General features: G+C 43.1%; 1 protein-coding gene across 5 annotated transcripts in view; it reads right to left on the reverse strand.

Annotated features, from left to right (window-relative positions):
* The window catches only part of SRGAP2 (SLIT-ROBO Rho GTPase activating protein 2), a 255522-nt gene that overhangs the window by 119121 nt on the left and 110794 nt on the right, over window positions 1-25607 (reverse strand). For all 5 annotated transcript variants that reach the window (XM_040262944.1, XM_040262943.1, XM_040262946.1 and 2 more), the window contains exon 4: window positions 3224-3386. In XM_040262944.1, the coding sequence (XP_040118878.1) occupies window positions 3224-3386 (163 nt within the window). The remainder of the gene's footprint in view (window positions 1-3223; window positions 3387-25607) is intronic.

Genomic DNA, 25607 nt, shown 5'->3' on the forward strand with positions numbered 1-25607 from the left:
AGATAAAAGAATCTGAAACAATACTTCAATCTTTTAAGAAATGTGGCCTTCCATTACTTAAGCGAGTCCCTTCTCTATACCCACACGCACTTTTGTCCGTCCTTATCTCAGGGATTGCAGCTGACCTTATCACAGTGTAACAAAGGTCACCCAGCAACTAGAAGGAAGCCCCCAGGGTAGGATGTCCTTGTCACCATACAGTTACAGTGCATTAGATTTCAGAGGCTGAATGAAGGTCCTATAGCTCAGTTTTCTTTAAACTTGAGAGAACTAAGGCAGAGAAAAAAGAAGGAATTGTCCAGAGTTTCAGAGTTACTGGCTAAGCTGAGCCCAAGAGAAAGAATCTCTTAGGGAAGGGCTCTGCTTTAAGAGCATAAAGCAAGCCCCAAGAAGCGTCACGAAACTGCTAGGGTGGCCAGGGACACGCCTCGGTTCTCTTATCCGATTACTATAGCTCAACCTGTGGGATCTTAATTCTTCATGTGCAACACACTCCAAGCAAAGGAGACTGAAACTGTGAGGGATGGAGAGAAACTGCTTCTTTGCCCATTACTAGAAAGCAGAGGGCTTCTCATCCAAACAGAATTAATCTGTTCTTAGGGTCAGCCAAGCTAGCTTCTACCTTAGAGTTCTCTGCCTACATTGGACCCTAGGGGAGAAACAAAAGAGGTTATTCACCCTGTGGGATGGTAAACATTGGTTATTTGACAATCCTAAGGATATCTCTAATCCACTGTAATTTAACTGATGAAAAGTTATAAAGATCAAGAGAAAGTCCTATGATCTATAACTACCTACAACAATATGAACAAATCTCACAAATACAATGTTGAATGAGAAAAAACAGACACAAAAGAGTACACACTGCAAGGTTCTATTTATATAAAGTATGAAACTGAGCAAAACTAGTCTCTGCTGTGAAAAGTCAGGAGTGATGCTATTCTGAGGGACTGAGGACACCCCTCCCAATCCCTTAGTGGCAGGAAAGGAGCATGAGGGGGCTTCTGGGGGTACTGAAATATTGTTTCTTGAGCTGGAAGCTGGTTACCAGGTGTTTTCAGTTTATACAGATGCATTTAGCTTTAAGCCGATGATATATTCACTTTTCTTCAATGAAATGTAATATATAAACAATCCAGTGATTAATGAGAAATTCTTCCTTACACCCTCAGCATAGAAATGCATTGCTTAAGGAGGTCAATGCTTAGACAAAGCTCGGAATATCATTCATGAGTGGATGGGGATACATGCCATGTTTTATATACATGCCACGCACTTAGGCCTTTGGTGAAATGTGAATGGCATTTGCGGAACCAGGGACACTTGTGGCTTTGATAACTGACTGCCTTTGGCACAAACATCTCTAAAATCTGGAGGGGTTATAAGATTCTCTCAGCTTGGTTCTTCTCTAACCTTCTGAAACTGAAGAAAAGGGAGCTGAGAGATGGGGTGAAGTCTAGATAGCTAAACATCTCTCATAAAAATTTCTTCTCAGATGAACAGAGGAAATAGAGGAGGACACTATCCATCAACCCCTTTTCTTCTCGAGATGGTCTAAGTGTCTGTCAAGATGGTAGAGAAGTGGTATCTGATCACTGGTTCCATCTAAGGTTTAAAAAATTTTTTAATACAAATTCTATATATTTCAGGTGTATAAAATGATTTAGTATACACATATGCAGTGAAATGATTACCACAATCAAGATAATATGTCATCTGATCACATAGTTACCTTTTTTGTGTGTAGGAAAAGAGCCCCTGAAATCTACTCTCTTAGCAGTCTTCCAGAATTGAATACAGTATTATTAACTGTAGTCATTAATTTTAGTCACATACAATGTCACCAAATGTTACAGAATAATTTAAGTTAATGACAAGCAAGCTGGAGCAGATGCTAGGAAGCATGAGGAGACGGTGAAAAGTACCCTCGCCCCTAAATGAAGTATAGGCTCAACCACAGCACAGCCGGGCCACTAAAAATAGCCAATGAGCTCTGCAAGGAGTTATCTTTCTCTTCCTTCTTTCATTCTCAGATGATTTTACTCTTAATATCCTATCTGGACGACACAGGGAAAGCTCCTTCACAGATGCAATTATGTAGATGGACAATTCTAAAGAAGTTCTTTTTTCATGCTGGTAAAAAAAAGAAGAAATTGGGTTCTAATTCCAGACCTCCTGAGATCTGTATACTTCCTATGTTAAGAATCAGAAAACTGATCAAGAGCTAAGGCTACTATGGACCACAGTCTTATTTACTGAAGTCCATTCTCCCCCAGCCTCAAATTTTAACACTGATTTTGTCAACTGGAAACCAGTGAATTCCCTATGTACGAAACCAATGATACCCCTCTATATAAATATATCCTCTTTTTACATATCACTTGTGGGAAGGTTACTCACCTTCTAAAAAATCTTTTGGGAATGTCAGAGCTTGAATGTTAGACATGGTACATCATGTGCAATGGTGGGGGTGTTTGCCACCATTTGTAACCAAAAGTTATGAATAAATGACACCATTAAGAGCTCAGGTTGAGAGCTTAGAAAAGAGCTTCCTGGGTTTCCAAAAGGCTAGTTCCACTATTGACAGGTGAATTTGGCACAAATTTCCTAAGATTATCACAATTAATTTTAAGTCTTTCCTTAGTCAAAATTTTTGACATATACCCAAGGAATTGTGACAAACAATTGAGCTTCAGAAAACATTCAGGGATGGGTTCAAGTTCCACCTGGGAGCACCAAAAACAAAACAAAACAAAACAAACACATTCAGGGACCAAAGACAAAGATATGTCATGATGAGAATAACCAAATTCATGAGTTCCCCTTGGCCAAGATGAGAACTTGGAAATAGAACTAAACTAAAAACATAAACATACACGGATGTGCTGAATGAACTAGAAGAGGAAATCAGAAAACAACACAGAACATCTCTGAACCTCAACAGCTTCACAAATCACTTAGGAAATTAACCAAATATGGTCATTATTAATAGTCACAAATTATGAATTATGCTGCCAGACCTGGGGTTGTACCTTGCAAATGGTTCCTTTCCCAGGGCTGCTATAAAACATCTGAGAAAGAAAGAAAAAGGGCCAGTTCAATGTTTTCTCTCTATAAGTACGTTTTTAGGGCAAGACCCATGGAAAGCCTTTTAAGTGGGCCAATAAGACCTTCTTTCTCTTATTTGCAAGATGGTGTCTGTGGTTAGAAATAGCCTATTTACCTTTTTAAAGAGCCTTCCTGAGTCCTCGCTGACCTGGACGAACCGAGGAATGATATTATTCAGGTAGATGTCACTCAGCGTGGTGTGGTCCCTGCTCTCCCGCTTCACCTGGTTTAAGAGGAGATTCCAGCAGTTGACTGGAGAGAGAACATTCTGATCCTTCCTGCAGAGAAACGGCAAGAAAACAAATCAGCGTTGGTGAACAGGCAGGGTCAACATCTCTGACTACAGTCCATGTCACAAAATCATAGTAATCAGAGCCAGACCAGAAATAAAGATGCCTTTCCTGAAGCTGCACCTCTAGTTTTCTCTTTTTCTGAAAGCTCAGTGGAGGAAAAAGGGAGAAAAGAAGAAGAAGGAGAAGGCGGTGATAGGAAGAAGGAAAGAAGGGAAGTTAGGATTATCTGTGGAGCATCCATTATGTTCTAGAAGGTGGCATTAGTGGTAAAGAACCTGCCTGCCGATGCAGGAGACATAAGAGACACGGGTTCAATCCCTGGGTCGGGAAGATCCCCTGAAAGAGGAAATGGCGACCCACTGCAGTATTCTTGCCTGGAGAATCCCACGGACAGAGGAGCCTGGCAGGCTACAGAGCATGCTGTCGCCGAGTCTGGCATAGCTGAAGCGACTTAGCATCCACACCTGTGTGTTCTAGAAACTCGGTAAAAGCTTTATATCCATTATCTCATCTAAGCTCCATCATCTTGTTGTCAGAAAAGAATTACTATTATCCTTATTTCACTGATTAAAAAAACCCAAACAACACATACTCAGAGAGTTGTCACTTGCCCACAGCTAGTAAGGAGTCACAGAGACAGTAAAAGGGAATCAGGGACCAGACCACAGTTCTGTACTGACTAGGATGATTCTAGGAGGTCTGACTCCAAATTCCATGACCTCAACCACTACAATCTTTGGTTTGTGTCTAGGATTACAGGCAAAAGTTAGTCTCTAGACAAAAATCTAAGCTACAGACGAAATCCCTCACATTTCTCTCCCACAGGATTCAGTGAAGACAGCTGTGGACGCATTTGCCATGAAAAAGTCACTGAAAATTCTTCAGTCCCACAGAACACGTCCATGGAGGTCTGATTTCACTGACTGAGCCATTTTCTCATGTCCCATACAACCGAGAGCATAAACCGTCATCTGCGCCATGTATTGTGAAGACGTTACCAGGCTGAGTGGAGTAGCAAAGCACTAAGCCGAGGTGCTCTCCAAAAGGAGATCTCCAAAAGCTATCGATGAGATAATCAGCTCCCGGCACTAACTGCAGCAACAGAAAGTTTTGCATCTGCAACGTGGATTTCTTTACGGAAAGAAACAGAAGGTAGGGCTATTTATCAACAGCTTATTGTGTCCCTGGCATATGGCTGGGCCCTAAACTCCTGTTGTTTAATTTGAACCCTACAAAACCTGATGAAGCGGGGGTTTATCAACCACATTCAGCAGATGAGGAAAAGTTGGACTGAGAAAGGTTACAATATCTTGTTCAAGTTCATACAGCTAAAAAGTGGCAATGCTGGAATTCAAGAAGCAGCCCTGTAATTGCAAAGAGAATGCTCTTAATCACTGCAAAGTATCACACCTTGTTTGTTCCCATTTCCCCTCCTGCCTCCCTACAGTCAGACTCTTAATGCAAAGAAAGAAAGCTGTGAATGGCTTGGTTATCGAGTCTGCACCACCTCCCTTCTTGCGCCAGGCACCTGTGACTTGTAGGGCCAGCTTAAAGGAGCTCTTTCAATTCAGACGTAAGGTAACCATTAACAAATAATCACACCACACCTACTCTGGCTTCTGAACTGGTGGGGCTGCTGCTGCTAAGTCGCTTCAGTCGTGTCTGACTCTGTGCGACCCCATAAGATGGCAGCCCACCAGGCTCCCCCGTCCCTGGGATTCTCCAGGCAAGAACACTGGAGTAGGTTGCCATTTCCTTCTCCAATGCAGGAAAGTGAAAAGTGAAAAGTGAAGTCACTCAGTCATGTCCAACTCTTAGCGACCCCATGGACTGCAGCCTACCAGGCTCCTCCGTCCATGGGATTTTCCAGGCAAGAGTACTGGAGTGGGGTGCCATTGCCTTCTCTGGGCTTCTGAACACACCAGACCATTAAATCAAAATATCTGTCTAAACAGTACCAAGAGGCTGCTCCAAACCAATGAATATTAAGAGTCCAAACTGAAATTGCTTTATCAGTTCAGTCAGTTCCGTCACTCAGTCACGTCTGACTCTTTGCAACCCCAGGGACTATAGCACGCCAGGCTTCCCTGTCCATCACCAACTCCCGGAGTTTGCACTGGAGAAGGGAATGGCAAACCACTTCAGTATTCTTACCTTGAGAACCCCATGAACAGTATGAAACTACTTTATACCTGCCCTCTACCCTCAGCCCCTGCCCCAGGCACCATGCTTCTGGGGTCAAAGTCCCTATCACGTACGTGCTGATCACTGTGATAACAACTGTATCCACTTTCTAGGAAAATTAAAAGATTTCTATGGAAATTAAAAATATATACTAACCAAGAGAGAGATACATGTAATTAGTTCACTCCTTTCAAAATTTCTAGCGCCTGGGGACAAAAAAGAGGTAAATAGGAAACAATCCTAAATTCAAAACAGTGAGATCAGAGCACAGGCATTCAGCAACATTCGATGTTTCCACTGCAAGAGAATTTCCAAACTGATTCCAGATCAGTCCCCGGTTACAAAATCCTAAATAACCTAATTTTTACTGGGTGACAAGACATCCATGTCCTCAGTAAGCCTGGAATATACCACACAAATGCACACACTTTTTAAAGGGGCAGATCTCACGTGACCTTAACTTTACAACTGGTTTCAATCTGTTCCTTGTGGGTTGGTGGTCCCTCTTTGTTCTTCTCTATGACAGTCTACAAAAATAAAAACAGCGCTACATTTCGAATTTATAAGTGTATAAACATCCGCGCTTTAAACAGACAAAGTACAGTAGTAGGTGCTTTTGTGGTTATACAAGTGATACTATCACAATACAGCTGGGAGACAAAGAAAGCCCTATAATACCACAGAAGGCTAGAGGCACAGGGATCAGCTCGTCCACCATGCACTGAATCCACCACAGATCACAGGTGGAGGCAGGAGAGGCGAAACCTGCCCAGTACCATGGAAGAGGATGCAGAGCCTCGAGGAAACAAAGATAAAAAGGATGAGAAGAGGTGGGAATCTTTTAAAATGCCTTATCACTCGTCACTCATAAATTTATACTTATTCAGAACTTCTAAGGTGCTACAAGTATCCATATTTTTACCACATGCATTTATTTCCATACTTAGCATGTGGTGGGACAGCCATTATTAGTTTCAGTGAGTAGGAGCTTTAATAATGCGTTCTGAGAAACGCTGGAATTACAGAACATTACATTTCAATTTCAAGCAACTGTAATACACCCATTCAAATGAGCAACCTCTGTTGAAATATGTAAGGGGCCCAGGACCCAGTTTCCCTGCAGCAGATTCCACTAATGTCTCATAGGCTGCCCACGTGAGCTTTGTTATATGCGTGTTTTGGAATAAAGAATCAATGTATGGGTCCAGACTGTTGAAAAATATGCTATCGATTAGAACGAATGTTGCTCTATACAGGTTTAGTTTTTTTTTTTTTTTTTCTTCAGGTTTAGTTTTTAATTCAACCTACGTGTCTCCTTGGGTAAGGCTATTCAGGTTTACCTGATTTGACACACAGTGGCCAAGTTCAACCGCATTCCACAGAAAGCTCAGGGGCCTCTGCTGGGCCCATGGTAGACCACGGCTGGGTAATAAGGGTAAATGCACTGAGTATCACCTAATTTCATTACCAATGCTGTAAAGTTTATTAAACATTCCCATTTATCCAGTTAATATTGATAAAGGAGAATGGGAATAGCTTCTAGGTAATGTCAGTGATTCAAATTTAAAACAAGAACCATCCTTCTTTTTCAAGCATCTAAATCAATTTAAAACTATCTCAAGATTATGACAACTCATCTGTATGAGTCAGGATTTCTTGATGCCAAACAACACAAACCAGCACCTAAAATAACTTTGATGCTGAAACTGATATAAACTTATAACTCTGATTCATAATTGGGGTACATAAACGCAGCCTCACTGTTCCCTCTGATTATAAATTGGTACTTCAAAAGTAGATTTACACCAATAAAACACTGCTTTAATCTGCTGCATGTATGAGAGCTCTGTGTAAAAATCTTTGTTTTAAAAAAGGAGTCTGGCCCTGAAACAAAATAATATTAGACTCCGCTGTCTGTTTCTCCCAGGATTTCCCACTCTCTTTTACTATTAATGTAGCTTTCATATAATATTTTTGGTTCTTTGAGTTTGGACTTATTTCTTATTTGAGTTTGGACTTATAAGTTCTTTGGACTTATTTCTCCTTCCAACAGAGGTGTTTTAATTAATTCATTTATTTATTTTGGGACAGTGATGTGGGAGAGGTATGGGGCATGTGGAAGGAGGGAAACACAACTCTGCTGTAGAGATGATTTTCCCAGCCAACACGAACAAAGGCGAAACACACTTCAGGCTGGAAAACGAACAAGTCAACGAGACGTGATTTCATAGGGAGCATATTAAGGTTCTGCTAGAGCGGTTTCCTGCTTCAGCAGCTTTGCAGCTTGATTTTATTTGGAGCTGCTAGAGCCAAGGGAGCTTCGTTTGGTCAGGAGATTGAAATTTGTCTTTATATCTTTTCCATCTATCATTTGTTTGTACAGTTTCTTTACTTTCCCTGCCCCTGGAGTCTTAGGTTGTGTGATACTTGGGCCTTTAAAGAAAAGGGTCTGAATCCCTTAGGCATGCGCTGAACAGCTGCAAACCTCCTCAAACACTAATCCCTAAAAAGCAGACAAAATATCCAGAAGGATTTTTTCTTACTTAAAAATTTTTTTCAAGGAGGAAGATCAAGAAAATGTAATATTGTAATTGAGAGGGAATGACTCTGGAGTCAGAAAAAAGAGGAAAAAAAAAAAAAAAAGGAGGCCCAGAAAGTCACAAGCCAACTAAGCATCCACAGACAAGATGATCATTATACATGCACTGAAAGAGCTAAACCTGTACAGTTGAATCATTAACGTCAAATACATTAGCCCAGTTCTTCTCCTTCAACTTAAACTGTTGATGGACATTCAACACACTTAGCCATCAAATCCTTAAAGGGATTCCTCTAAAACACTAAGGTGAAGAGCTGACTCAGTCTCCGTCGACCCCGGGAGTGCACGTCCCTTTTTTTCTCTCTCCCCCCGTCCGGTTTCAGCTGTCTCACCTATAGAATGGACACATGCCCCGTTGTTGAGCATCTAGCTCCCCCAAGATCTCCAAAGCATGACTGCAAACCTGCAAGCTCTCCTGGCTGAAGGTACCATTTAATTAATTATTGCTATATTCACAGATCTGCAGACAGGCTGCATGATGCAAGCCTGGCATTACTGGGATGGCTTGAGCTTCTGCGGTGCTCTACTGAGATTTGTTTCCCTTTGGGCCAGTGGTCTCTGCCTTGCCCACCTCACGAGGCTGTTGTGTGGCTAAAATGAGATGGTGGGTGCAAAAAAATTATCAACACTAAAGCACTATACAAATGTGAAGAAGTATTATTTTTATCTCCAAATACACTAGGATTCAGCATTCATCAATTTCCGACATGCTCCTCACCCGGCCCTGGGCCAGGGCCAAGAGCGCAGCCTGCTGCAAATGCACAGCCCTCGGCAAATAATGGCTGGGATCAGACAGCAGCAACAGGCAATTAACCAAGCAGCTGTAAGTCTCTAGGAAGACGTGAGGGAGATACCAACGGGAGAGCAGAATTTAATCTTCCACTGCCCTTCCCTCAAGGGGCAAGGTGAAGGAGCAGCCCTGCGTTCCACACAGGGAACTGTGCTGAGGGACACAGGAAGGAAGCCACAGTGAGACCAGATTGCCAGAACCCTGGGTGCTTCTGTGCTTCCACTGGGCCCCCTTTCCCACCGTTCCTTTCAAACCTGCCAGTCTGTATATGAAGATGCAAATATCGATACATCTAAGAAGGTGGTTTCTCACTTTTAAAAATAGACATATATGTGCTGTTAGACAAAAATCCAAATGAGTTAGACAAACACATCTTCCAATACAGATTACTCAGTACCTAGCTATGAGGAGGATTAAAATTAAAAATAATAATAATAATAAAAGGGACCATTTAATGATAGTTGGACAGGCAACTGGTGACAAGCAGGAGGCTAGATTTCTATACCTAAATTCCTTCCTGGTGCCTTGATTAAAATGAAGTGAACTGAGGCAGCCAAAGAGATTATTTTATTCAGATGAGTGTTATTAGCCTTTCTGGCTTATTTTCTCTATTATGCATTTTGCTGATGCTGACAGGAGCAAACCTGCTGGATAGAGAGGCAAAGCCTCAGCGGATTTATGGCTTGACAGTGCCATGCATAAAATCAGACCCTTGCTGACCCAGATAAGCCAGAGGATGGATGGGATTTGCTGGGGAAGGCGTTAAAAGAAGAAGAAGAAGGAAAAATCACCAAGGTGGGAACTGACTTGAAAAAGATTCTGCCTGTAATGGTTGCTGCTGGTTGTGTGACCCAGTAGTACAGCGGGAGCCTGGAGGCATCTTTCAAAGATAGGCAGGCGGGCAGACAGGGAGGGGGCAGGCACACTTCCCTGAGCTTATCACAGCGACAGCTTCAGCTTTGCCAGCAATGAGATCAGAGGAGGAAAGTTCAGAGACAGAAAGAAAAAAGGGCCAAAGGCAGAAAATGTATATTCTACATATGGAGAAATGAGCTCTCCATTTTTCAGGGATAAGTTAATACTACAAATTGTCTTCAGTGGCCTAGACAGATGATTAGAAAGGATTCAGGCAGTGGTGTACCCACCTTACTCAAAATAGTCTAAACTGTCCCCTATAATCACGTGTGGGGGAAGAGCTGTATGGAAATGGAATTCTTGTGGCTTTGGATCAGTTCCAAGGAGTCCAGCCACACCCTTGGGATAATGGCATATTCGAGAGCCGGGAGCCTCGGAATCTGCTTTGAAGTTGAGAACTGGACTAGCAGGTGTATGACATCTTAATGACTATCTCCTGAATGACCATAGGACCAAGGTAGCCCTGAGTTAGGTCAGAGAACTGGGAGTGGTTCCCAAACCCGAGCCGCTGTATTAATAGATGCTGAATGGAAATGTCTCCATCAATTTACGCTAGGTGAGAGATTTTGTCTTCCCTTCAACCACCCCTACCCCGCCCATGTTCATGGTGGGGAGGGGAGGTTAGAGCTTTACTCAAGATAGCTCTGTGGGTCACAAGAAGAGAACTTGTTGAAGGGTGGCTGGCCTAAGATATGAGTATTTTCCACCCTGGTTTCTTGCCAAGATTTCTGGCAGCTTACTGTCCAGCCTCCTTCTCTCGAAAGGAAAGACTTTCCTTGATCTCAAAAGTCTTCTTATTTCATTCACTGATGCAACAAATACTGATTGAGCGCCTACTAGGTACCAGGAACTGTTCTGAGCATTAAAGGGAGAACAATTCTTACTTTTGACCAGGTTCTTCCATGTTTGCAGACCTCCTGGATCTAAGACATGACTTTTCTGCTCCTAAACTGTCCATCAGCTTTAGCCCACATCTTACCCCAGTCTTGATACTTGGCTGACCCATTGTGAAACCCTGATTTGGCTGACTTAGAAGATTTACCTGCCCACCAGACCACTCATGGCTGCTGTAGACCTGGGTCCTTCCCTTTATTTACGTCCCATGTCTTGCCACTAGCATTCTTAGAACTATAGGGAGGCATAATCAAAGAGATTACTAAACCCTCTTAATGCACTCTGGGTACAATCTAAATGCTGGAGAAGAAAAACTATACCAATATGATCCAGAGAACTAAGGGCCTATACATTTACTTAAGTATTAAAATTTCCCCCCGACAGCTCCCCAAAATAGGCTATAATCATTTAAAGTTCTGAGCTGATTAATTCACTTAATTAAAATATAATATCATAGCAAAGTAAAAGACATAACAAAGATATGACTGATAACCAAAGAACAAAAAAGTCATATAAGTTTCTCATTAAAAAAAATTTTATAATCATCTACCATAACAGTTGGATCCACATATTCCATAGAATAATCAGTGAACAACACTACAATTATTTCTTCAGTTTTTTCTTGTCTGGTTAATCAAGATGTCACCAGAAACCCCATAAGTAATTATAGCGCATGACAAACGTACAGAGAAAAAAATACTCACAGATGTGTTAGCAGATTTTTTAAATGAATGAAATCTTGGGAGATGACTGAGACAGACAGTCTGGCTCACTCCTGGTAGTTCATTGTAGAAAAATAAATACCTGTCTGTGCCAAACTGGAATGATGTCACTCAGAAATCCACACACTTATTTCCAAAGCATTAACCACTACCTTGGGAGAAGGCATCTCTCCAGCATCAGGCAGAAGTGGAGAAGCTTAATCGACAGTCAATAACTCTTCCTGCCTGGCAAATGGTCCTTACACATATCAAGTACCAACAAGCCGCTTGGGAAGAAAGGGTATCCCTAAGATTTAAACCGCCCCCTGCAGAATACCTGTTATTGAGACAATGTGTTTCCTTACTTGGCTCATGATAACAATGAGAAAGGAGAAATAAAGCAATATGATTTGGTCCTGTGAAACTATAATTGTTGTTTAGTTGCTGAGTCGTGTCCGACTCTTTTGCAACCCGTGGCCTGTAGCCCGCTGGGCTCCTCTAGCCATGGGGTTTCTTTCCCAGGCAAGAATACTGGAGTGGGTTGCCATTTCCTTCTCCAAGGATCTTCCCAAGCCAGAAATCTGTGAAACTATAGAACCACATATAATGAAGTCTAAATAGTCATCAGATCAGCTGCGTGGTCATCAGTTCTCATGTGTTATTTTGAAATTTATCTTGCCTTACTGGAAGGAAGTCTCTTGAGGACAGGAGATAGTTTGGAATATTCAATGAATGTCTATCACCAAGAATGGGTGGGTAGTTAATCAGCACTGGTTAATGACAGATGTCACAGCCACAGAGCTCCACAGTAAGCATGGTGCACAGTAAGACAACTCATGTAAAGAACAGTTAACATCTTCAGCCTCCACCAACCCTACCTAATCAACGACTGCAGCGTGAATCTGGGTGGCTGTTGAGTGACTGACTTTGTGCACCCACTGGCTTGGGTGCTCTAAATTACAGCATTATTAACCAGCCGATACTCTGCTGGCAAAAGTTTAAAGGGCTAGATGGAGTAAGAGATGCCCTGGTCAACTTCCAGATTAGTAGGTTATTGAGTTCTACAGGTCTTTAAGGCACCTGGGTAAACAATGATTACCCCATCCCAGCAAGACAGTACTCTGTGGAAAGTGCCCTGAACCATGCTGATGACCTACAGTCTAGTCTTAATTCTGCCACTTGCTGACCAAGTAAACTTGGATACATCACAGATGCAATCTGGGCCTCAACATTTCTCATCTGCTTAATAAAATAAGTAGGGACAGCAGACCTTCCCTGCCTAACTCACACGGCTATCAAAAAGGTCAAGTCAAAGGAGGTGATGTCCATTAAAAAACATCATAAACACTAAAGTGTTCTATACCTACAAATCAGTATCATCATGTGTTATTATTGTTGTAACTACTATTATTACATGATAGCTCATACAAGGTATTTACATTCACAAAACAAAGTAGCCAGAGTCATGTCAGAAAAGACAAACATGTCCCCAGATTCCCAGGCCTTATTATACAAGCTTGCAGTGAACTTGCTTTATAAATCTGTACCTTGTCTGAGCACTAAATAGGAATACATTCTGTTGTTATTAACTCATCTGGTTCTCTGGCAATTCCCAACCTCAGTGAGTCTCCTGTGGACCGGAGACCTAGGGGAGGCTTTAAAGGGAAGACTTCTACAGTGTAAAAGGAAGCAGCAGAGGGTACAAAAATAAGAAGAAAAACAAAACATAACTGTGGCATTTCAGAGGTAGAAGGGACTTTCAAGATGGTCTAAAGTCTGACCAAACTTGTCATTTTATTTTCTAAGTGAGGAAATTGAGGCTCAGGGAGCCTGGGGTCACACATAGTGGCAGAGCAAAGGCAAGGATCCAGGTCTCCTGACTAGCAATTGCTTTCTTATTTTATTGTGGTTGCTGCTCTATTTCAACTAAGATGCCCTTAGCAACTATAAAGCACTGGTGCTGAAAGAGTTAATGGGCAGTGTCCAGCTGCCCAAGCCCCAGAGTGCAGAGCTATTCTAAGACAACACATAACAGGAATACCAAGGGTCCGTGAACCCAGAGGGAGCAAAACTGCTGGTGCCTAACGGCGCCGGAAAGCATGTTGACGCGCTGCATGTGGTTATACATGAAAGGCGAGTGAGCAGGAAAAGCAGTCTCCAATCCCGCCCCATTCTAATTTGGGGCTGACTCTGGGCACCTACTGGAGGCTGACCACACCCCGGCCACTCTGTACAATGACCCTTCAGTTCCTTCGCGCCCCGTTCCATGGCCCCAGTTAACTCCTTCTCTGCCTTCACAGGGGCCATAACAGATCTTGGAAAAAGAGCAAGATCAAAGCACAGCAAGGTCCAGGAGTGAGCGTGGTAACTGGGGCAACTATAACGGGAAGATTCTCAGTTTGGATTCAGAGGATACCCACTAAGCTCTACCGTCTCTAAGCAAATGTGTAATCTTAAGCTTGGAGCAGCTAAGCTCCAAAGTCCGTTAGGGAGTAATTTCTCCAAGTGTGAGTGTTCAGGACCCTAAATCACCTTACATCAGGATCTCTTGCAGTGCCGGTTTAAAATCCAGATTCCTGTGGCCCTCTTGCCAGAGATTCTGATTTGCTACAAGTTCAGGGCTGCTCAAGTCTGCATTTTAAATATTTATACCAGGTAACTTTATGCACGCCAAAATGTTAAGAACCAATGTTCTTAAAACAATGTTTTTCAAACTGTGGGATACAGCCCATTAGTGGCATTTAAAAAGTCAACTTAGCAGGTCACCAGTTATCATTCCTCAGAGAATGAAACAGAAGACGGTGGGACAGAATAACACAGAACAAAGTAGGAAATACCAGAGCACATCACACAGAGCAAAGATATCTAGGTATTGCTTAAAAACGTGTTGTTCTTGGTTATAACACTGGCATAAAGAACATACAGATGTCTGTGTATGCATTCCAGCTTACAGTATGAGATATTCTGGGGGGTGACTACATACCCCAGACCCTTTTGAGAATCTGAGGATTTTCTTCCAAGTATTCTTCAAAGGTGAATACTTTTCTTATAAAGGAAAGATATAAGCATCTGAATGCAGAGTTCCAAAGAATACCAAGAAGAGATAAGAAAGCCTTCCTCAGCGATCAATGCAAAGAAATAGAGGAAAACAACAGAATGGGAAAGACTAGAGATCTCCTCAAGAAAATTAAGAGATACCAAGGGAACATTTTGTGCAAAGATGGGCTCAATAAGGGACAGAAATGGTATGGACCTAACAGAAGCAGAAGATATTAAGAAGAGGTGGCAAGAATACACAGAAGAACTGTACAAAAAAGAGCTTCACAACCCAGATAATCACGATGGTGTGATCACTCACCTAGAGCCAGACATCCTGGAATGTGAAGTCAAGTGGGCCTTAGAAAGCATCACTACGAACAAAGCTAGTGGAGGTGATGGAATTCCAGTTGAGCTATTTCAAATCCTGAAAGATGATGGTATGAAAGTGTTGCACTCAATATGCCAGCAAATTTGGAAAACTCAGCAGTGGCCACAGGACTGGAAAAGGTCAGTTTTCATTCCAATCCCAAAGAAAGGAAATGCCAAAGAATGCTCAAACTACTGCACAATTGCACTCATCTCACACGCTAGTAAAGTAATGCCCAAAATTCTCCAAGCCAGGCTTCAGCAATACGTGAACCGTGAACTTCCAGATGTTCAAGCTAGTTTTAGAAAAGGCAGAGGAACCAGAGATCAAATTTCCAACATCCGCTGGATCATCGAAAAAGCAAGAGAGTTCCAGAAAAACATCTAGTTCTGCTTTATTGACTATGCCAAAGCCTTTGATTGTGTGGATCACAATAAACTGTGGAAAATTCTGAAAGAGATGGGAATACCTGACCACCTGACCTGCCTCTTGAGAAATCTGTATACAGATCAGGAAGAAACAGTTAGAACTGGACATGGAACAACAGACTGGTTCCAAAGAGGAAAAGGAGTACGTCAAGGCTGTATATTGTCACCCTGCTTATTTAACTTCTATGCAGAGTACATCATGAGAAACGCTGGACTGGAAGAAACACAAGCTGGAATCAAGATTGCTGGGAGAAATATCAATAACCTCAGATATGCAGATAACACCACCCTTATGGCAGAAAGTGAAGAGGAACTAAAAAGCCTCTTGATGAAAGTGAAAGAGGAGAGTGAAAAAGTTGGCTTCAAGCTCAACATTCAGAAAACGAAGATCATGGCATCCGGTCCCATCATTTCATGGGAAATAGATGGGGAAACAGTGGAAACAGTGGCTGACTTTATTTTGGGGGGCTCCAAAATCACTGCAGATGGTGACTGCAGCCATGAAATTAAAAGACGCTTACTCCTTGGAAGAAGAGTTATGACCAACCTAGATAACATGTTGAAAAGCAGAGATATTACTTTGCCAACAAAGGTCTGTCCAGTCAAGGCTATGGTTTTTCCAGTGGTCATGTATGGATGTGAGAGTTGGACTGTGAAGAAGGCTGAGTGCCGAAGAATTGATGCTTTTGAACTGTGGTGTTGGAGAAGACTCTTGAGAGTCCCTTGGACTGCAAGGAGATCCAACCAGTCCATTCTGAAGGAGATCAGCCCTGGGATTTCTTTGGAAGGAATGATGCTAAAGCTGAAACTCCAGTACTTTGGCCACCTCATGCGAAGAGTTGACTCACTGTAAAAGACTCTGACGCTGGGAGGGATTGGGGGCAGGAGGAGAAGGGAACGACAGAGGATGAGATGGCTGGATGGCATGACGGACTCAATGGACATGAGTCTTAGTGAACTCCGGGAGATGGTGATGGACAGGGAGGCCTGGCGTGCTGCAATTCATGGGGTCACAAAGAGTTGGACATGACTGAGCGACTGAACTGAACTGATTCACCTTCAAAGAAGGGAGGAAAAAAGTGGGGGAGAGGGAGAGCTTAGAGAGAGGGAGCAGGGAGGGTCTCATCTGCACACACATCTTAATTTGCACGAGTCAAGGGTTCCTGACCTTCAGAAGCCCATCCCCTGAGGACTTCTCCTGGGCCAACTGCTACGGTGTCTAGTGCTCTGGTCACAGTAGACACCTAATAATTACTGGGCTATGTCAACAACTTTTTCCTGATGCTCTGTAAATGACTGCCAGTGTTGCAATGTACCCTGTAAGATATGTGGCCCCACCGCACTGATTCCCTTCCTCTTATATTCAGGGTGACTAGAAACGTTGAAGTGAAACAATGCTCTCTGAACACTGAGAGAAAGCTCATGGCAAATTCCAAGCATAAGGTTTCTGAAAGCGATGGTGTGGGCCCAATGTCACAGCAATCCGAAGAGCACGCTCCCTGTCCAGAGCACGCTCCCTGTCCAGAGCACCCAGGGCAGCCTGTGGCGCTGGCACCTGGTGCACCCCTACGGATTAGTCACGAGAGGAAGATACTCTTTAGTCCCAATGTAATGATTTCCCTGGCCTACTAATACCCACATTGGAAGACACAGAGACCAAGCCTCACTTTCCCTACATGACTAAGAGGACAGAAATTCCTTAGTCCTTGATGCAAGATTCCAAAAGGGTGCAGCCTGTAACCCAGACTGACTGTCAACACCATCTCATCCCACACCTATCTGTGTGTAGAGAGGATGAGTATGGGGGTTAAGGTTTTGCCGAATGAGGCACACAGAGGAGAGACGGAAGGTATAACGTGAGAGGGGGCAAGGGGAGATGGGGGAGTGGGCAGGGAGGACCACTGAGAAGACAGAGAGTCAGACCTCAAAACTAATCTAAAATTCCCTGATGCTTTTCAGTAATTTGTGTTCATGTGGTGGATATTGGCACAGCATCTAGGATGCTTTGGGCCCATCTGTTTTTGAACTTAAGCTGCAGGCAAGATTCAGAACAGCTGGAATCAGCGGCACTGACCCTGTTACATGCGTCTGGAGGAAGGAGAAAAATAAAATGAGTGTGTGGGAGACAGAGGAGGAGGGGTAAACAGAGCAGAGGAAGGGGAGTCTGGACGCCATCCCCAGACAGGAGAGAATGTCCAGGTCAGAACGGATGCAAAAGAACTACTGGAGAGGCTGGTGCATCTGAGTGAGGAGGGCCAAGGAGGAGAAGCAAGCGGGCCATCAGAACTGGAAGTCAGCAAACAGGGCAGAAGCTTCTGCAAGTCCCGGTGTCCAGGAGCAGGGCCCCGAGGCTCTGCCTCTGATGGGCCGGATCAAGCTCCTTCAGAGGCCCCACATCAGCACATTACGTGAGCTGCATGAGTCCTCACAGTCACAGCCAAGAACTGAGACGAAAGCTAGATTCTTGGTTCCCTAAATGCGACACTAAGTGATCGTGGGGAATGAGAACGGGACAGGAGTAGCCTTAGGAGAAATCGGCAAGGGTCCCAGTCCCTAAGAGGGCTTTCTCAGAGTCATGGCAGGCGCAGGGGGGCGTGGGTCCACAGGATGGTCCTCAATGTATGCTTTGTGGCCTTTTGAACACTATTTTGGTTCCCAAGGCTAAAAACAGACAAAAACAAAGACCTTCAAGCCAGTATTGAAATCTAATTAGTAGCAGTCAAGCTTTTTCAGAGCATGGGTTAGCGATTCTGAAACTACTTTGTATGTACTCTGCTGCTGCTAAGTCACTTCAGTCGTGTCCGACTCTGTGTGACCCCATAGACGGCAGCCCACCAGGCTCCCCCGTTTCTGGGATTCTCCAGGCAAGAACACTGGAGTGGGTTGCCATTTCCTTCTCCAATGCATGAAAGTGAAAAGTGAAAGTGAAGTCGCTCAGTCATGTCCGACTCCTAGCGACCCCATGGACTGCAGCCTTCCAGGCTCCTCTGTCCATGGGATTTTCCAGGCAAGAGTACTGGAGTGGGATGCCATTGCCTTTTCTGTGTACTCTAGGGATGGGCAATTAAATACATATATGGATAATGGGGATCAGGTCTCTCGGTGTTCAGGTAACACAGTCACAAATATGGAAAGGGGAGAAAACAGAATAAAACACGCAGTGTTGGACTGAATTGAAGATACTGATGTTTACTCATAGGCTCCAATATAGATAGATAGACAGAGATATAGAAGCATGTGGGTATACGTATATGCATACATATAGCTATTCACTACTTCTATCTACTCAGGGGGACTATAAACAATTCTGTTCCAGTAGCAAGGAGCACATCTATCACCCATTGTTTCTAAAAACAATTTTCCCCTAAAGAAACCAAGGCTCTTTGATGAAACGGCTCCAAAGCTGAAGCAAAGAAATACAAAATGTATCTAGAACCTGCTGCTGTACCAGGAAGTATAAAAAGTATTCAAAGGATGATGGGGACATGTAAAAAGGACACAGGAGCCTGCCTGAAGGGACTCTACCAGCCAAATGTAGGATAATGTGACCCTTAAAATAAAGACATCAAAGATTGCAAATCTGTTGAATAAAACTAGAAGCCATGAATTCACATTGATATAAGCAAACAAACACACCACCAAACAAATATGGCAGGGGAGAGAAACCCCTTCCTTACAGTAGAGTCCAAGTGATAAGATAAACGTAGAAGGGATGATGGAAACTGGAAAAATTACCACTTGGTAACCATCGTAATAATAGGTTCAAAAAAGAATCATCAATAGATGCTAAAACTAGTGAGTGTAAGGTCTGAAGAATAACACAATATTTGGGTTTCCCTGGTGGCTCAGAGGGTAAAGCGTCTGCCTGCAGTGCAGGAGACCCGGGTTCGATCCCTGGGTCAGGAAGATCCCCTGGAGAAGGACATGGCCTCAAATGGGACAACTCACGAACGATACACTGAAAACAAGAGGATATCCTCTCTATGGTTTTCCTGCCCGAAGTATATAACCCAAATAAAGAAATATTAGACATTAACGAAAGTATCAAATTGGAGAATATTCTACAATATAGCTGGACTGAGTGCTCCCCTCAAATATCAGTGTCGTAAAATACAAAGAGAGACCTGGAAATCTTTCCACTATTAAAGGAAACCAGATAAGACAATTGAATGAAATGAATAATCTTGGACTTTGTTTTGCCAAAAAGGAAATATCTGAAACAAATTGTAGATCTGAATACCTGTAGATTACACAATGTTACTGAGTTAATATGTACACTTTGATTTCAATAACTATATTACCATTAGGTCAGAGAACAATCTTATTTTTAGTAAATACACACTGAAGTATGGAGGATTAAAAAGGTATCATGTCCATAACCTATGCTCAGTGTTTCAGAAAAACAAAATATGTATGTGCATGAGTTGTGTGTGGAAAGAAAGAGAAATATAAGGCAAATGTTGATATGTTAATATTTTTGTACAATCTGGGAAATGGTATACAGAAATTGTCTGACTGATTCTTGAAACTTTTCTATAAGTCTAAAATAATGTCCAAAAAATTTTTAAAGATCTCATTCTGGATGAAAAGGAAATCAGTTCCTGCATCTTTCCTTTGGCAGTAAATATATGCTACTTTGTGTTGTCTTGCTCACAAGTCTTCAGTCTTCTGGGAGCAGAGGTTGGGTCCTATCCATCTGTGTGACCCAGCACCTGCCAGAAGCTGTCGGTCACTGCTGCTGCTGCTGAAGCCAAGTGTCTGTTACTGAACCACAATGATACAAGAGACCAAGGAGGTCACCCAACAATCCTGGCTCCTCAATCTTAAACTCTATGCCTTGTCAGAACACACACAGTCATAGATGCATATATATAAACCTTAGGATATTTCACACTAAGCGGTAACCTCTCTAAGCTAAAATACTGGCTTAGTCTTCTGTGCATATTTAATTCCTAGAACTGCCCTAGAATAAGTGCTGAATAAATGTTTGCTGAAAGGATAAGTGAACCCCACATACTAAGATTGGTGTTCAGCAAAACTTCCTATGCTAACTCACACCAGGGCCCGGAGTGGGCATAGCATAAGGAAGTTCTCAGCCCCCAAAATAATAAGTGAAAAATCTTATCCAAGATTTCCAAGCCAATTCTTTCTGGCTAGAATGGCTCAAAAATAGGTTGAGATCTGACGTATCACTTTTGTCATTCGATTAAAAGGTGAGAACTTTTCTATAGACTCTTTAATTTGATATCAGGAATGCCTACTAAAAAGATGTACTATATGTATTTTTTCCATATGGCTTCCCCAAACTACATTGTAAAATGGCTGTCCTAATCAGTCATCATCTGTCTGGATACTCAGTATGTATATCTGGGGGCTGGGAGTTTAGTGAGCTGAGGTTAAAAAAAAAAAAAAAAGAAGCATAACTGAATTCTTTGTAAGCCACATTATCTTCATTCACTTCCAATTCCTGATGAAACTGAGACCTGGCAAAACCAACATTTAGAATGCACAAGAATCAGGTTAGCATCCGAGACAAAGCCCCTAACAATACCACTTAATCCACATGTTAGAAGCACCAGGAAGTGCTAATGGAACTGTGTGTGGCACACCTGCCTGAGCGCGTGCATGTGTGTGTACGTAGCATTTGGTGGTAGGGAAGGGCACACATTTCTACCCAGGACCAGAGAAACCAGAATCAAGGAGGCAGCTGCAATCTAGCCCATGTATAGAAAGGGAGGCGGGGAGAAAGGCAGAAAGTCAATAACCCTGAGAAGCTGAGCCTTTCTTAATTGTGCCTGCCTTCCTGGGTTTATCTGCCCTCTATTCGGAGTCCGCTCAACGCCTGCGCTTTGTCTTCCAGAGGAAACGTGTGCAGCATCATTTCCACCTGTACGCTGCAGCATCAATTCTGTACAGCTTCCTCCTTTTGCTAAATCCTCGAGATGCTGCCTGTAAATTCAAAGAATTTCAAGCATCAACAGAAACCCCCACCCCCACCCCCAGAACTTAGTTATGAACATCTGTTGTTTACAAGGGTTCAGGCTGAGAGCTGCCAGACTTGTTCTGCAACCTCTACTTTAACACAGAGGCTGCCAGGGAGGGATGTCTGAATTTCATGCAAGGGTGCCCTGTCCCAACTACTTAAGCAGAAATCGGCAAACACAGCTCAGCATCCTCCTGCTGAAGATAATCCTAGTTTGTTCGATTCATTCTCTAATCCTGGCTCTTTAACCAGCGGCACCCAAAATATGCTAAGAAGCAGAGCTGTGTTCATTGATCTTCCCTGAATTAAAACCCAAGGGGCAATGATCCAACGACCGGTGGAGGTATATAAAGGCAGGAGAGAGTGGAAAGGATTTCAAATCTGAAAAACCAAGCCCCTACTTTTTTCTCATTCTCCCTAAATCCTTCATTAACACTGAGCTCTTCCCATATGACTCTGTTTCTTTTCACAGCATGATACTTCAGTGCAGCACAGAAATTAGATATTAAAGTCTTTACTTCAATTAGCTTGGGACCAAATCTAATTGAGAACATAACTGCCATCCTGTACCTCTCCCTGGCTGAGCCAAGCACCAGTACCTCCCAAGCCCTCCACCTTCCCTCCCTCCCGGTGACGACTGAAACCTGCTTTACACGGGCTCCTATTTTTAGATTCGTGTGCCCACATGCACACGTGTGCTTGTTATTCTCTTCCGATCGGTCTTATTTTTCCCGGTTTCAATTATGAGTGTCCTTACAGTAGAGACAGTCTTTTCTTCTTATCTTGCAAACCCTCCCACTTAACACAGCCATCTCCCAATAAAGACGGCATGGCTTTTGCCTTTAAAAGAGAACTGAATCAAAGTCATCATTTAATTGGCTATGAATTTCTGAGAAAGAAAGAACCCACCGGACATTGCTTCCTGCGTCTACTGTGGAATTGTTGTGGGCTTACAAGAGCCAGGAAAATGAATACTAAGAGTTCCTTGTGCCCAGCACTGGTGTTAAGGGACAAGATCACCAGGGTCTGTGCCTGGCAAGCTGAAAGACCAAGGTGTGTCCTGCTGACATCTCAACAGCAGAGCCCACGAGACATAGGAAGTCCCCAGCTTCCAACATCCTCCCAACTGTGCATCAAAGCATGTTTTGCTCCCAACTTGCCCTCTATCATTCCCTGCACTAAAAGAATGATATGAAGTCATTTATGCAGAAGCTTGTAAGCTTCTGTTTGGCCTCATGAGACAGACAGCCCCATAAACCACAGTTTGCTGTGCTCATGACTGAGATTTGGGCTGCCCTGGCCTGCCAGTCCTGCCGGTGGCTGCTGCAGGAGGCTGAACAGGACTGACTGGTGTTCTTTTATTCACCTGGGGCACAGTTGGGACCTGTGGGCCTCAACACTACACCTTTAATGATTAGGCAATTAGTGCTAACTATTAACTCTGTGAGGGCAAGGACATCAGAGGGTAGTTGTAAGACAAATTTCCTCTTCTTGATGATGGTGAGCCTGAATCTAAAAATAACAAGTCAGGGTTAACTACCCGGTTCAAGGCAGTTCATGACGCCTAACAAACAAGACACCTGATCGGACAAAACACACAACTGCTGAGTTCTTATAAGAACTGATGTATAATTACACAGAGTCACTTAATTACATATTTCATCCCAAGGCAGTCATATCATAAAAATCAAGAAGCAGAAAGTCTGTCATTCAAGAGGGCCCAGAGCGGTCACTGAAGTAAATGGAGACTGACATACTGTTACCTAGGGCTAGGCTTAAGAGTGCTTAATTCTGCTCAGGGAATAAATGGTGAATCTGATCTACTATTAGCTATGGTGTAGCTATATTTGGTCCCAACTCCTCAGGAGTTGGACAAGAAAAAACTGTCACTGATATTTACATTTACTTTGGGTCAAACACTGTCCTAAAGGCTTCACATTCCTTTAATCAGCATAACAACTCCATGAAGTAGATACTATTATTATCCACAATTTGCAGATGAAAAAACTGAGGCAGCTAACAACCCGCATGTAAAATCACATAGTTAGTGAGTAGAAAATCCAAGATCAGAGCCCAGAAAATCTGGTTCCAGAACCTGTGATCTTGACAGTCAGGCTCCATTCCTTCTGTGGTGATGACAATTAGGTCAGCTACCATTTTTTGAGCAGCTAGTAAGTTACTTATTGGAAAAGGCCCTGATGCTGGGAAAGATTGAAGGCAAAAGGAGAAGGGGACGGCAGAGGATGAGATGGTTAGAAAGCATCACCGACTCAATGGACATGAATTTGAGCAAACTCTGGGAGATAGTGGAGGACAGAGAAGCCTGGCATGCTGCGGTCTATGGAGTTGCAAAGAGTCAGGCATGGCTTATCAACTGAACAACAAAAAGTAAGTTATAGGCACTTGGCTAGTGCTTTACAGATATTGTATCTAATCTTGAGAGCAAATCTTCAAGGTACACTTTACTCTCCACATATCATGGATAAGAAAACTGAAGCGAAAAGGGGTTAAGTGACATGGTCAAGGTCACACAGCTATAAGTGAAAGATCCAAATTTCTCTGGATTAAAGCTCTCAGCTTTTTCTGCTAAGTCTTAAAGCCTGCCACAGAGCTTTCAAATGAATTTTTACCTCTATTCAAAAGACAAACCACTACTCTGTCTTGCTGATTTCCCCACATTGCCTGTGTCTTTTCCATCGTCTTTTATCTACGTGTGAGGAGACCTCCCGACTCTTCCAAAAAGGACCCAACCATGCTGACAGTTCTATATGGACTAGGCTAGTGAAAAACTCACCAACAGATCTTTCATTAGTTTCTAAACCAAGTCAGCTTGAGCCATGGCAAAAGGAAACCAACCCTTGCTCAACACCAGATGCTAATTCAGGGCAAAGTTTCCCTGAAGGAACACACAGCTCCCAAATATGTCCAAAGCAAACGAGCGACACACCAGTCCCAGGGAATACAGGGCTCTTCCTTCTGGCAGCTTCAGGCTTTTTCCTACTTCCCTCCTCAAAAGCACACCGTACTCAAAGAGGAACTTGCTGGCCCTCCACTCTTCTGATTTGCAATCACAGCTATAATATTCTCCACGGCCGACTGACTCTATTTTTCAACCCAGTGCTGTCCAGGGAGGTTGATGGGCAATTTGGAACTCAACTCCAGAGGAAAAAATCCCTTGGCAACAGGTGATATAACTGAAGAGACTGTGCGTTCAAATACTGGGCCCAAGCACGAGAACATGGACGTTACGAGAATTTCTCTTTAATGAATTGCATGTCTAAGCTCCCACTGAAAGGAGTACTGCAGGCGGAGCATCCACCAGACTCCTGTCCCCAGTACCTAGCTCAATGCCTGTATATAATTAGTTCCCCAGATGTGAACTGAATGGATACCAAATAAATATGTCTTTTTCACTCTCTGCAATCTGAGTACCACCGACAATACAAGTTTCCCTTTTTAAACTCCTAACACCTTTACTGTTGGAAGTCAAACATTCCACAGCCTCAACTATCATCTCCCTATGAGGACGCCCCAAATCTCTAACTAACCCACACATTAGCTCTGAATATAGTCCAGATCTTTAGCCCTGACTAAAGCCATTCATTTTCTGTCAATTACAGAAATCTCAGCTTCAATATCCTTCCGAAGTCTTAAACTTAACAACCCCAAACCAAATTTCACATATTTCAGCTCTTCAAAAACAGCTCCTTCTCCTAACTTTGGGATTTATATTAAAGGCACCATTAATCTACCAGTCACCCAAGTCCAAAAGAAACTTCACAGCCCTCTTTCTTTTGTCCTGCCAAGATCGCTTGAAACCCAAATCCCACAGTCAGCAGTTCCTGGAGTCTTACCACACCAGGTGTTCCCTCAGCCTCCAGACTGGAAGCTGCAGGAGGAGAGAAGAGGGCAGTGTCTGTCTGCTTGGCACGCGTGTGGCACACGGTAAGGACACAACGCACGCATGCTAAGTGGATGGAAGGGCCAGTGTCTATTCTTTCCATCCCTACCATCCCACCCTAAGTTACATCCTCATTACTTACCATGACAACGGGTTCCACTGTCTCAGCTTCCTTGTCATTTGGCAAACCATCACCATCAAGGTTAAGGTTAATCATCCTTAAATCCAGTTCACACCTCAGCTTGGACATGTGCTGTGCAAACCTTCACTGGCTTCCAGTGTCCACTGCATAAGGCTGAATCTCTTAGCTAAGAGTGAAGCTTCACCAAGGTATGGTCCTATCTACTTTAGCCCAGGACCTCCATACAACTCATTCCCCAACCAAACCAGTCTACTTACTGTACC

This window comes from Oryx dammah, unplaced genomic scaffold, assembly GCF_014754425.2.
Source record: "Oryx dammah isolate SB20612 unplaced genomic scaffold, SCBI_Odam_1.1 HiC_scaffold_21, whole genome shotgun sequence".
In the NCBI taxonomy this organism is placed as follows: domain Eukaryota; kingdom Metazoa; phylum Chordata; class Mammalia; order Artiodactyla; family Bovidae; genus Oryx; species Oryx dammah.